Source organism: Hemicordylus capensis, chromosome 17 (assembly GCF_027244095.1).
Source record: "Hemicordylus capensis ecotype Gifberg chromosome 17, rHemCap1.1.pri, whole genome shotgun sequence".
In the NCBI taxonomy this organism is placed as follows: Eukaryota; Metazoa; Chordata; class Lepidosauria; order Squamata; family Cordylidae; genus Hemicordylus; species Hemicordylus capensis.
The window spans coordinates 2,131,625-2,145,422 of record NC_069673.1 but is presented as its reverse complement, the minus strand read 5'-3'; the positions used below and the strand labels follow the sequence as shown (position 1 = coordinate 2,145,422).

At 51.6% G+C, this 13,798-nt stretch overlaps 1 protein-coding gene across 7 annotated transcripts in view; it reads right to left on the bottom strand.

Moving 5' to 3' along the window:
* The window catches only part of VAV2 (vav guanine nucleotide exchange factor 2), a 268,700-nt gene that overhangs the window by 55,786 nt on the left and 199,116 nt on the right, over positions 1-13,798 (bottom strand). For all 7 annotated transcript variants that reach the window (XM_053282181.1, XM_053282176.1, XM_053282177.1 and 4 more), the window contains exons 4-5: positions 8,272-8,340; positions 3,728-3,830 (exon numbers count right to left, since the gene is read on the bottom strand). In XM_053282181.1, the coding sequence (XP_053138156.1) occupies positions 3,728-3,830; positions 8,272-8,340 (172 nt within the window). The remainder of the gene's footprint in view (positions 1-3,727; positions 3,831-8,271; positions 8,341-13,798) is intronic.

Genomic DNA, 13,798 nt, shown 5'->3' with positions numbered 1-13,798 from the left:
TTGCTGGAGGTCTCGAAAGAGCGTTTGACAGTCACCTGTTGGGGAGGCGCTTAGCTCTGGATTTCCTGTACTGTGAGGGGGACTGGACGAGATCGCCTCCGGGCCACGCTGCAATGCTACCTTTCCTGGATTCTGTCCTAGTTGAGCAGGCCAGATCCAGAACCCTGGACTGGAGATCAGGAGAGTAGCAGATCACCCAATCTGGCGGGGTCTGCCTGCAGCGTCCGCCTTGGGCCAGATCTGGGGGGAGGCCCACAGACTCCACAGACTCCATCCCCACTGAACAACTTTCAGGTCGCCAGTTCAAGATGCCCTGTGGGTATTCCGCGTCCTTTCAGAGAAAGGCTTTAGGAGTGCTCATCTCTCCAGCCAGCAGTCTGCTGCCGAAATGCTCTCCTGAAATCTGAAAAGGTGCTCCTGGCGCTGCCTAATCTTTGACCCCTCCCCGGAGTGGCACGCCTTCCACGTGGCACCCCACGGAACGTGTTGCTTTCTTTTGCCTGCCATGTAACCTTCCAGTTCTCAAGGCCCCTGCTCAGAGTCACAAGGACTAGAAACACTGTTTATTTTCCAAAGGGACAGGTGTTGAGAGCCACATTGGGCTGAATTTGGGGGGAACTGAGCTGCCCTGGAGCTTTCCCAAGCGGGCAGCTTTACTATGGCAGGGAGTGCCTAAAGTTAAGCCGTTCTGAGCACTGAACCAAAGTGCTACTTTTTTTTTAGGACACACGAATCCGTAACTGTGAACCATTAAATAAATTTCAAAAGTGGGTCTTAGAGAGAGTGCCTTCTTCTTCATGAGACCTGTCTCCTATTAAGATCACCGGGTGAGGTCCGGTTGCAGTTGCCACCGGCCAAAACTGGGCCTTCTCTAGGGTTGCCTTGTGGCTCGGGAATGCACTCCCAAAGAAATCAGAACTCCCCCATTTCTGGTCCTTTTTAAACGACTTTTGAAAGTCTTTCTTCAGATTTGTTATCTGGTTTTTGTCTGTTTAATCCAAGTTTTTCGTTTACAGTGTTTTAAAACTTTTAATTAAGGTAGTTTTAATTTGTTCTTACATGATTTGGGTTTTTTAGATATTTGGTTTGATTTTATAGGGGGAATACGATGAATGAATAAATAAATGTCATCAGGAGCAAAGCTGAAGAATGCCGTTGGCTGTAAGCAGGGCACCTTCTCTCGCTGTCTTGATGTTGCTGTAAAGGGTTCCCTCGTATGAAAACACACACACACACACCCGCCCCCAGCCAAAGTCTAGAGAAGCTGCATTAGAGCAGCGTTTAGAAAAGGTCCTGGTCTCGTTTCTCCTGCATAGGGATGTGCAAGCCGGTTTGAATTCGAATCGACTCAACATCAAATGGGCCCGGTTCGAGGGCTCGATGTCAAGCTGGCCTCAAACCGAACCCGCCCCGGGGTTTGGCTTGAGATCAAGCCTAACACCCCCAGCCAGTTCAGGGGTACTTACTCTTAAAAAAAACAACAGGTGTCCATTGTGCATGTGCGGTGGCCTCCAAAACGGCCACTGTAACGAAACAAGCCGCAACTACTATGCCGAAAACCACCTAAACTGGGCTGTTATGATACTGGGGGAGTGGGGGGAACCTCCAGAGACCACCCCCCATGGCTGCAGCAATGCCCCCAGAGGTGGTGAGTTATATAAAAAAAAAATTAACCCCGAAACGGCTTGAACTCAATCTGAACCGAGGGTGCACAAAACCAAACATGCCCAGTCCGGTTCGAGCCTGGTTCAGACTCGAACCGAACCAAGCAAACTGGTTCCGTGCACCCCCCTACTCCTGCACAGGCAGAAGAGCCTCATCAACATGAAGGAGAAGGAAGAAGCCATGTGCAAGGCCACCCTTCGCTTTCCATTCCTCTTCGACTCTACAAACACAGTGTGGTCCTCTCGAGCCGAGACGCTGCCTCCTCGGCGCCTTCCTTGTCTCCTGGCCAGAAGTCACTGAGGCATCCAAGTCGCCCCAGTCATCTTTGCAAACTCTGGGTGACTCTAACAGCCAGCTTCAGCTGCAGCTCGAAAAGAGGAAGGAGAGACCCCCTGGGAGAGGAATCTCAGGCCTTGCATTGCAAAGGTCTGTCAACACTCTCCGGAATCTAAAAATACTTTCAAGAATAACAGGCCCAGCTGGCGAATTGATCAGGCCCATCAGCCCCGACTTCCCAGGCCCAGAGAAAGGCGACCTGACAGCCCGTCGGAGCAGGTTGTCATCTGCCTGCTATTCTTGTGCTTGCTTCAGAGATTTATCTCCGCCTGCCTCTTTTTCTTCCCTTGCCTTCCACCCCAGAAAACACTCCCCAGGGTTTCAGCTTCTCCACCCAAAAGGTACAGCTGTCAGGATGGTCAGTGTGCGTACGGTTTCCCGGAGGGAGGGGCCCTTTTCCATATTAGCAGCTCCAGATTTGAATATTTCATTCAGTATGAGAGGAAGCCGATACGCTGGAGGCCGGTATGCTGGATATGTCACATGTGGCCATAAGCTCATTGGCTCAGCATCTGCTGTGCATGCGGAAGATCCCAGGTTCAATCCCAGGAACGCAGGAAGCTGCCATCTACTGAGTCAGACCATCGGTCCATCTAGCTCAGCATCGTCTTCACAGACTGGCAGCGGCTTCTCCAAGGTTGCAGACAGGAGTGTCTCTCTCAGCCCTATCTTGGAGATGCGGCCAGGGAGGGGACTTGGAACCTTCTGCAGGCAAGATATGCTCATGCTCACTGAAATATCTTTGAATCTCCCATTCAAATGCAAAGGGGACAATTCATGCTTGCTATCACAAGACCACTCCCCAGAAGCATCATCAGGTGGAGATGGGAAAGACCCTTCTCTGCCTGAAATTCTGCTGTTGCCCGTCAGTGCAGGCAATTCTAAGCCACGTAGACCAAGCAGTCCATCCCAGGCCCACCTGCAGATACTACCAGGGACTGAAGCCAGGACCTCCTGCAAGCAGAGCAAGAGGAACACCACTTAGCTATGGACTTCACCCCAAACATACGAAGCTGCTTTACACTGAGTCACACCCTCTGTTGACCTAGCTTGTCAGCCTGGCAGTGGGTCCCCACGATTTCTGATGGGGGTCAGTCTCTGCCCTTCCTGGAGATGCTGGGGTTTGAACCTGGGGCCAGAGCAGGTGTTTTGCCACAGTGCTAGATCCACATTACCTCTCTTTGGGTGTGGAAGGGAGTAAAGTAAAGTGTGCCATCGAGTCGGTGTTGACTCGTGGCGTGCACAGAGCCCTGTGGTTGTCTTTGGTAGAATACAGGAGGGGTTGACCATTGCCACCTCCCACACAGTCTGAGATGATGCCTTTCAGCATCTTCTTATATCGCTGCTGCCCGATACGGGAAACATACCAGCGGGGATTTGAACCGGCAACCTCTGGCTTGCTAGTCAAGTCATTTCCCCACTGCGCCATTAGGTGGCTCCAGGAAGACCCTCAATTCATCTCAGAACCCTCCCAGAATCCTCCACTGATGCCCTTCTCCTGTTGCTTTCTAAAAAGAGTAGCTAATGGGGTACTGAAAAAGAATAAAGATCCCATCCCGAGACCCAGGGGTTTGCAAACTTGGGCTTCCAGATGTTGGTCAACATCGATCATTGTGCCTAGGGGATGATGGGAGTTGTAGACCATCATCACCTGGCAACCCAAGTTTGGGAATTTCTGCCATAAACTGATTTCCTTCGCAGGCTTCTCCATTCGCAAGTTTCTCACCATGGGCTGCTGGACTTCCACTTTGATGATGTCTTCGTAAATATCGTCCCCTTCATCTTCACACGGGACACAGTCGTAGATGTCCTCCCCCAGATCATGCTCGCTGGGGAAAAACAAAACAAAACAGAGGCCACTGAAGAGGTGGAAACATGATGGCTAAAGAAATAGGTGAAGGGGTGACAGAGAGCCACAGAATTTGAGTGGGAAGGGACCCTGGAGGTTCTGTCCAGTACAGGAATCTGCTTCAACATGAATTAAAAGTGCTAATTAAAAGGAAGGCCTGTTGCACATGGCCAGAGAATGCAGAAGGTCGCAGGTTCAGTGGCTGAAATCTCCAGGAAAAAGCAGATTTCAGGCAGAAGGACTGGGAGAAGGTCTGAGATCTAGGAAGCTGCTGCTACCTGGAGTTAAATAAACTAACAGCCTGACATTACAGGAGAACAGAGCTCCAAATTTCAGGACACCATGCAGCATCACAAGAGAAAAAACTACATCTCCTTTTAGGAGCTTTCTGCATCCAACCTCCAATCTCAGGGAGCTGTTTCAGGGCAATTGCCAGCTATGAGCCTGGACGGCTGATTTCAGAAGACCTCACATTTAAGTTGAACATGTCCGCGTAACAAGAACATAGGAAGCTGCCAAATACTGAGTCATTCCATAGGTCCTTATAGCTCAGTATTGTCTACCCAGACTGGCAGCGGCTTCTCCAAGGTTACAGGCAGGAGTCTCTCTCTCTCAGCCCGATCTTGGAGATGCTGCCAGGGAGGGAACTTGGAACCTTCAGCATTTCCCAGAGCAGCTCCATCCCCTGAGCGGAATCTCTTCCAGCGCTCACACAGCAAGTCTCCCATTCAAGTGCAAACCAGGGTGGACCCTGCTTAGCTAAGGGGACAAGTCCTGCTTGCTACCACAAGACCAGCTCTGCTCTCAATGAGATAATGAGCGAGAGCTAGAAATGGTGTGTTTTTGTAACTGGGATATCTGCCAGAAGTTAATTGCACCTTTTTTAAAAAAATGTATCTACTCCAGGCAGGTTAAGTGAATATTACACTTTGCTTCCCCGTTCTGGTCAGCATACAAGCATCTCATAACGATATGGCTAGAATGATTCTGCACAACGGTTTGTAGCATATGTAAACAGCTAGCCAGTACCAATAATGAAAAGAAATCTACATGGATCATGTAGAATCTACGTGGCCACTCAAATGTGTAATGTTATTGCAGACCGAAGTTTACTTTCATGTTGTAGGATACTGTGCTGTACTGTTTTTTATTTTCTGCTTTGTGATGGCTGGTAATGGACCATAATAATCTAATCTAATCTAATCTAATCTAATCTAATCTAATCTAATCTAATCTAGCTAACTAGCTATGAGCCTCTCAGTTCAGGGTGGTGGAAGCACATCAAGTCTGACCTGGAGCTCAATCACAGAATGTTAGAATTGGAAGGGCCCCGGGAGGCCTTCTAGTTCAACCCACAGCTCAGTGCAGGAATCTGCTAGATCAGCCTCTGCTCAAAACCCTCCAGTGAAGGAGAGGCCACCACTGCATGAGGCAGACAGTTCCACTGTCCACCAGCTCTTACAGTTATGAAATTTCTCCTGGTGTCTAGCCTGAACCTGCTTCCTTGTCATTTCAAACTGGAGAAGGTGCAGAAGAGGGCAACCAAAATGATCAGGGGCCTAGAGCTCCTTTCTTATGAGGCAAGGCTACAACACCTGGGGCTATTTAGTTTAGAAAAGAGGCGACTGCAGGGAGACATGATTGAGGACTATAAAATCATGCATGGAGTGGAGAGGGTGGACAGAGAGAAATTTTTCACCCTCTCTCACAACACTAGAACCAGGGGCTATCCCATGAAACTGAAGGTTGGGAAATTTAGGACCGACAAAAGGAAGTACTTTTTCCCACAGCACATAATTAATCTATGGAATTCTCTGCCACGGGATGTGGCGATGGCCACCAGCCTGGGTGGCTTTAAAAGAGGCGTAGACCACCTCCAGCCTCAGAGGCAAGATGCCCCTAAATACCAGTTGCAGGGGAGCAACAGCTGGAGAGAAGACAAGCTCCTCTCAGGTCTCCAGAGGCATCTGGTGGGCCACGGTGGGAAACAGGGTGCTGGACTAGATGGGCCTGATCCAGCACCCCGGCTTTAGTCTTCTTTCCCCCAGGCTAAACAGACACACCTCCTTGAAGCCTTCCTGGCAGGACTCGATTTCCAGAACTAGTCTGGTTTCTGACCTCCACAAGGTGGAATCACCGCCTTCTCCCCACCAAGCTCTTCAAAGAAACCTTTGCCCTTCCAGTGACTCTGAGCGCTCTCTGCTCTGGACTGATCACATTCTGGATCTTGCCTTTCCCCCCAGGAAGGCAAGGTAGGGCAGGCCACGGCATGCTAAGCTCAGGACAACCCTATGAGGACGGCTGGAAGATAACTGGCTGATCAAGGCCACCCCGGCTGGGATCTGGGGGATTCCGTGGCCATCGCTGCATGGGCACAGCCCTCCTTCCAGCCCCTTTCCTAGTGATCCCTGGCATGGGATCATCCCAGAGCATCTTCTGTGAGCTGGTGACAGCGCCGTCACCCTCGCTTTGTCTGAACCCGAGCCTCCAGGGTCCTCCGGCTAGCTCTCGGGCTGGCTCGGGGCAATTCCGAGGCCATCGTTTCCCTAACCTGCCCAGATCTGAGGAGGGCAGCTGCGGATGAGAAATCTCCTCGCTCCTCCGGAGGGGCCTCCTTCCTGTTGTTCTAACACCAGAACTGCTTGCTAAGCTTTCGCTGCAGAAAGACGGAAGTGTCACTCCTCTCTGAGCCGGGACCGTCTGGGGTCAACGCTGGCTTTCAACTCAGCAGGGGAGAGCAGCCGGCAGCCTGAGTTCGAAGCCAGCCTCTGTTACCAGAAGCCACCCACCCTCCACAGAAGAGCAGTGCACTTTCAACGGGGAAGTGGGAACAGGGAATGCACCATGGATCCCCAAGGCAGGTTGCAGAAACAGCAGGATCACCCGGGCTTAAACTGGAGCTTTCGTAGGAACAGAGGAAGCTGCCTCCTACCGAATCAGACCCTTGGTCCATCTAGCTCAGGACTCTCTACACTGACTGGCAGCAGCTTCTCCAAGGTTGCAGGCAGGAGTCCCTCCCAGGCCTACCTGGAGATGCTGCCAGGGACTGAACCTGAGACTTTCTGCCTGCAAGCATGCATAAGGACATAAGGACAGCCCTGCTGGATCAGGCCCAAGGAGGCCCATCTAGTCCAGCACCCTGTTTCACACAGTGGCCTCCGAGGAGACCACAAGCAGGAGATGAAGGCCTGCCCTCTCTCTTGCCGTTGCTCACCCTGAGTCGAGCAGCACTCGAGGGTGGGGGTGTCAACATTTTAGATCAGAGGTTCCCAACCTGTGGCATGCCAGATGTTGCTGAACTACAGCTCCCATCATCCCCAGCCCCAATAAACGGTAGCTGGGGATGATGGGAATTGTAGTTCGAGCCTAACCTACTTCACAAGGTTGTTGTGAGGAGAAACTTAAGTATGTAGTACACTGCTCTGGGCTCCTTGGAGGAAGAGCGGGATAGAAAATTTTTTTTTTACAAACAAAACATCGAGAGGACCACTGATTGGGGATCCCTGTTTTAAACCAACCAACGACTAGCGATGGAGCCAGTCACTAACAGCCAGCCTCCAACCTTAAATGGCTCATCCAGGGTAAAGAAGAGAAATCTCAAGTGTCTGAATCAAAGCTCAGGTTCCTTGAGATGTCAGGCGAGGCAAAGCTCAAACCGGGCCACAGCTCTCCGGCCGCCTGCACAACCCGGCTTCAGCTGGGGAATGACAGATAGGATCTCAACTTGTGAGTTTTGCCAATGACCTCTGAGGCACGAAGAAGCGTGCTGTGCCGTGGACTTGCAGGCAGGAGCCTGAAGGACGCCTGTTGCAACGGAAGATTGATCGGCAGGCGAACAGGGAGGAGAACTGGGAATGCAAATATTGGTGTAGATAAAAGCAGCCGCCAGACTGGGGAGCCGAGGTGACAAATGGTGCGCTATTAGAGAGTGCGATCGTAGCTGCTACCATGCGTGGCTTCGTAACAATCGGGGATGATCCATTAAATCGGGGGGGGGGGAGACAGCTTACCCCAAATTAATACTTAATGTGTGTGAAGAATGGTGACTGTGAGCTTTGAAAATGAAATAAAATCCCTTTCCTCAAATATGCGCACGCTCGTGTATGTCTAACGGCAGCGGCTTTTAGATCTTAATCCCCCGGCACTGTCTCCAAGTCTGGGCACACGGAAATGCAACAAAAGTGATGAGAGGTGAACACAGAAAGCAACTTGCCAACGGGTGGAGGAGGAGTGAGGTATGCTGTCCAGGGCGGGCCCCTTCTCTGCTGGCTCTGCTCTGCCCCTTTGAACAGCAGCCTGACACACTGATTGCAGTGGAGGAGGCTTTCCGGGCATGGCGCTAAAGGAGCCGTCGGAAAAGCTTTCATTTCTGCACATAAAGGCTGTTGCAGGGGCAGCTCGTTATGCTGTCGGATACTTACTCGGCCAGTTCCTCCAAACTCCTGTAGACTTCATCCTCATTCTCTGTGGTCTCCTCCGAAGGGAATGGCCTGGAAGGGGGTGGGGGGGAGAGAGAAATGGCAGATTTACTAAAAGAGATGGAGAGAAAGGTGCCTGTCTAGAAGAGAATTGTCCTCTGCTAACGGGACCATGAGGCGCCTTTCAAAGCGGGAGGAGGCCATGGTCAACCCCTCCTGTATTCTGTCAAAAGACGACGACAGGGCTCCGTGCTCTCCAGGAGTCGACACCAACTCGACAGCACACTTTACCTTTATAGGTTAGGCTGAGAGAGAAGCGACTGGCCCAGAGTCGCCCAGCCAAGTCTCATGGCTGAATGGGGATTTGAACTCGGGTCCCCCCGGCCCTAGTCCAGCACTCTTAACCACTACACCACACTTCAGCCTTTGGGACAGGGACCCCACTTGAGGACTTCTTGTAGGACACAGCTTAGGAACCACCCTTGCTAAGCGGGCAAGGGGGCACTGCTCAAAATGGAGGCTCTCTTCTCTCTAGCAGGGGGAGAGCAACTGGCCCTGTCCAGCCCCCACACAGCGCCCCTCCAGTGGCTGCTCCTGGTGCCTCCCGGGTGTCTTTTTAAGACTGTGAGTCCTTTTGGGCACAGGGAACCATGGTCAGGCTCTCTTGGGCAAAGAAGCCCCTTGTAAAGTGAGGGTGTTCTCATACTGAGCACAGGGAGAGCAGCTGTTTAAACCAGCACAGTGTAGACCTGCCGCTGCTGGTGTTTCCCCTGACGTTTCTTTTTTGATAACAACAATAACAAGACCGGGGAGACCCGAGTTCAAATCCCCCTTCAGCCAGGAGACTTGCTGGGTGACTCTGGGCCAGTCACTTCTCTCTCAGCCTCGCCTACTTCACAGGGTTGTTGTGAGGAGTACACCGCTCTGGGCTCCTTGGTGGAAGAGTGGGATATAAATGTAATAATAATAATAATTAAATAACAACAACAACAACAATAATACCACTTTTCAACAAAAGATTCCAAAGTGGTTTACTCAGAGAAATAATAAATAAGTAAATAAGATGGCTCCCTGTCCCCAAAGGGCTCACGATTTAAAAAGAAACATAGGACAGGCACCAGCCACAGGAGGGATGCTGTGCTGGGGTCGGATAGGGCCAGTGACTCTCCCCCTGCTCAATCAAGAGAATCACCAAGTTTAAAAGGTGCCTCTTTCCCCAGTTTAGCAGGGGTATAATGAGCCCTTTGGGGATGAGATCTTTTAGGAATGAGTTTTATTAACATCAACCGTTCTACACATCACGCACAGCAATCATTTACAATTTACACGCAGAGCCGGAAAGACATCAAAAGGGCACAAAAATGGCAAAGGCTATACATGACATCTCAAGAAAAATGCTCGGCCTCTGGGGCCAAGGAACCACCTTCGGGCTTTCTTGTGACGACCAGTTTAGGAACCGTCAGTCTCTCCTAACTGAGCCAAGGACCCCTTTTTAATGGGGGGCTCAAGGGACAGAGCTACAATTGGGCGGATGGGGTCCTAGGACCCGAGCCACCCAGCTCCTGAGAGTTACTTGTCTCCCGATTTTCTTCATTCTGATGCCACACACAGGGGGCGTGGCTGGTCCATGCCAGGGAGAGGGGTGTACATGAGCCCCCTCTCCCCTAGCTACATGCGGGGGGTTCTCTGCTATTTAGAAGGGGAGAGCCACTATCCCCATCCAGTCCAGCATCGCATCCTTCCCAGTGGCTGTGGCTGTTGTGCAAGGTTATTGTGCAAGGTTATTTTCAGATTGTGAGCCCATGGGGGGCAGAGAACCACCTTCAGGCCCCGGTGTGTCTGGGAATCACCTCTGCTAACTGGGCAAAGGGACAGTTTGCAGAGCGCTGGTGATTCTCTTATACTTGGCAGGGAGAGAGCAACTGTTCCTAGGTATCCCAGCATAGCATCTCTCAGCTTCACATATACGCTGATGGGGTCTGAGCTGTCGGTGACTGACCAGGAGAGGGATCTTGGGGTCGTGAGCTCACTGAAAGTGTCGACTCTGTGTGGGGCAGCTGTGAAAAAGGCCAATTCCATGCTAGGGGTCAATAGGAAGGGGTTTGGAAATAAAACTGCGAATATTATAATGCCTTTATACAAATCTATGGTGCAGCCACATTTGGAGTACAGCGTACGCTTTTGGTCACAAGATCTCAAAAAGGATGTTAAAGAACTGGAGACGGTGCAGGAGAGGGCAACCAAGGTGGTCAGGGCTCATCTAGGGCACAGAAGCATCTGGGGCTCTTGAGTTTGGGAAAGAGGTGACTACGGAGAGACATGTTCAAAGTGTACAGAATTAGGCAGGGAGTAGAGAGAGTGGACAGAGAGACATTTTTCTCCCTCTCTCACCACACTAGACCCCATGAAACGGAAGGTGGGGAAACTTAGGACCGACAAGAGGAAGTCCTTTTTCGCACAGCGCAAAATTAATCGATGGAATTCTCTGCCACGGGATGTGGTGACGGCCACCAGCCTGGATGGCTATAAGAGGGCCTTAGAAAGAGTCAGAGTCTATCAATAGCTTCTAGTCCGGTGGCTAGAGGCCACCTCCAGCCTCAGAGGCAGGATGCTCCGAATCCCACTTGCAAGGGAGCAACAGCAGGAGAGACGGCATGCCCTCAGCTCTTGACTGTGGGCTTCTCGGAGGCATCTGGACTGGCCATGGTGGGAAACAGGGTGCGGGACTAGATGGGCTTCCTTGGGCCTGATCCAGCAGGGCCGTTCTTATGCTTTTATGGACGTGTCCAGGGTAAGAGCCAGCACCCACGCCCCTGCCCTGTCTCCTCAGCCGGCTTTTCAGGCGATGTGGGCAGGCAGCTTCTCTGCCTTGCGTAGCAGGGGGCGTTCCTCCAAATGCAGCGCTGTGCTGGGAACGGTGTGGAATTGTGTCCCGCAAAATGAAATGCAACTCTCAAGGCCCATCAGCGACTCTCCGCCTGAACAACTTGACAGCTTTCTTTTAATTATGAAAGAGCTGGTGCCTGATGCCACTTCCCAAGTGGCCCAGATGGAACACATCTCCGGGGCAAAGCTGGATTTAAATCTTGCCTCTGAGAAAGATTCGGGAGTGTCAAAACAAGCAGGCCGTGCCGGTTGCCAAACGCTACCTCCAAAATCCAAGACAGGACCTCCAGATCTCTTGTCTGGTCCACGAATCCTTCCCAATCAGTGCATCCTAAATTCTTTGTATCCTGCCTCTCCAAAGATCAAAAGCAAACTGGATGCTTCCCCAGGAGCCAGGGGCCCCCTCCAGATAATCAGGCTACTTGCTTAATGAATTCCAGCAGCTGGCAAAGGATGCCTGTTTGGCAAATTAATCATTTGATTCTCAGGCTGGCTCTCCAGAGCTCAAGAGCTGACATCCACACAAGGTGTCGACGCAAGCTTCCCCCAAGCAAGAAAATGACGGCTCCAGGTGTCGGTCACCCAATGTGAAGGAAGATGAGCAAGCCGCCGGGCAGCACAGGGCTCTTGCCCCCAGGCCAACAGCAAGAAGATCAGAAGGGAGCCAAGAGACGGGGTTGATTGAGGCTACAGCAGGATTTGCAAACCAAAAAGGAAACAGGGCCACAGAATGAGACCAGGGGGAGATATCAGACCTGTTGGGGCCTACGGCACCCCTCCCACTTTTAGGCTTGCCAACAATGCTCATTCCTGGATGAAGGTAAAGATAAAGTGTGCCAGTGAGTCAGTGTCGACTCCTGGCGCCCACAGAGCCCTGTGGTTTTTCTTTCGTAGAATACAGGAGGGGTTGACCATGGCCTCCTCCCACGCAGTCTGAGATGATGATGCCTTTCAGCACCTTCCTATATCTCTGCTGCCCAATAGAGGTGTTTCCCATAGTCTGGGGAAAAATCCAGCAGGGATTCAAACTCTTGCTCCCTAGGCAAGATACTTCCCCGCTGCGCCATAGTTCCCCCAAATATTGTTCACCCTGTCACCTGAGTGCCTTTCCACCACCGCTCCCCTGTAAGGCCTGGCTGACCTTACAGGGTTGTTGTGAGAAGTTAAAAGGGAGAGCCTCACAAATGGCACCCTGAGCACCTTAAGGGGACCTAAATGTAAGATATACACCAAAATATACATATATTATAATGCACACACGTGTGTGCGTTTGCACATGTGTGCACATGTGCGCGCACACCACCGTGAATCCTGGATAAGATGGGCCTTGGGCCTGATCTAGCAGGGCTGTTCTTAGGTTCAGCTGATCCACTAGAGAAATAAATCAGGAATAAAGCTTTTCTCCTTCCTCCGTTGGCAACGATTCCCCTCTGTGCGGCCTCCAGTGAGCTGATTCAAGGATATGCCACCAAGCAGAGGAGGCCTGAAGGGGGAGGGAATGGGCAAAATCAGCACAGGGCAGGTGGGGGCCGGGAATCTCTGCTGCCCTGGGGTCAGGAGAGGCTGGTGCTCGCTAGGGCAGAGGCTCACTTCTGGGACGTGGGTGCCCTTGCTGCAGAAAGCAGCTGGCCTGCCTCGCCCAGAGCGGGGAGGGTGGCATCGCTGTTCCAGGGAAAGCTCCGGAAACCCAGCTGCCACGACCCACAGCTCGCCCTCCCCGCCAGGCAACACCTTTCTTTGAATAGCCCACACAGCTCTGTTCCTACCAACAGAAGTGGGAAAGGGGCTTCTGAAAGGTCTGCTGGGGGGAGAAGCTGGACACCCCCTAGCTTCTGTTGTGAAGGATCCTGCACCTCTTCCAGCTGAATCTATTAACCTGACCCAGGCTTTCTCTCCCCCACCCCTCTCTCCATCTCTCTGTCCATCTCTCTCCCTCTCCATCTCTGTCCCTCTATCTACCCATCTAGCCATTGATCCACCTCTCTCTCTCTCTCTCCTCCTCTCTCTAGCTCACTCTCTCCCTCTGCACATCTCTCTCTCCCCCCATCTGTGAAGCCCTCTGTCTATCTCTCTATCTATCCCTCTCCCGCTCCTTCCCTCTCTCTCTAAAATACAGGAGAACCTTGCTATTAGTCGGGGTTCCATTCTCACTTGCAACCGTAAATACGGAAGCCACAAATAATGAAAATGAACTCTATGGGAATCTGGGGGGTTAGGTTCCAGCACCCCAAAAAATCACCAAAAACAATGAAAAGCATGGGGAGGACGCAGAAATAAAAGGAGGACAGCGCAATACGTTACTCTTTAGCTCTCCACCTCTCCAGCAATGCCCCCCCAATTGGCCAGATTTCTGCCAATTTTTGCGGGCTTAAAAACAGAGGGGTGTGTGTCACAAAATAGCTCTGCACTGCTCCCTGACTTGAAATACAACTGGAAATTCAATCAGAATTCACTTCTGGTGGCACAAGAACCACAGATAGGTGAAAACTGCTTATTTTTAGTACAGCGGATAATGAAACTGAGTCTCCAAGACCCTCTGGAGATGCTGCCAGGGAGGGAACTTGGAACCTTCTGCATGGAAGCAAGCAGGTGCTCTTCCCAGAGCAGCCCTATCCCCTAAGGGGAATCTCTTCCAGTGCTCACA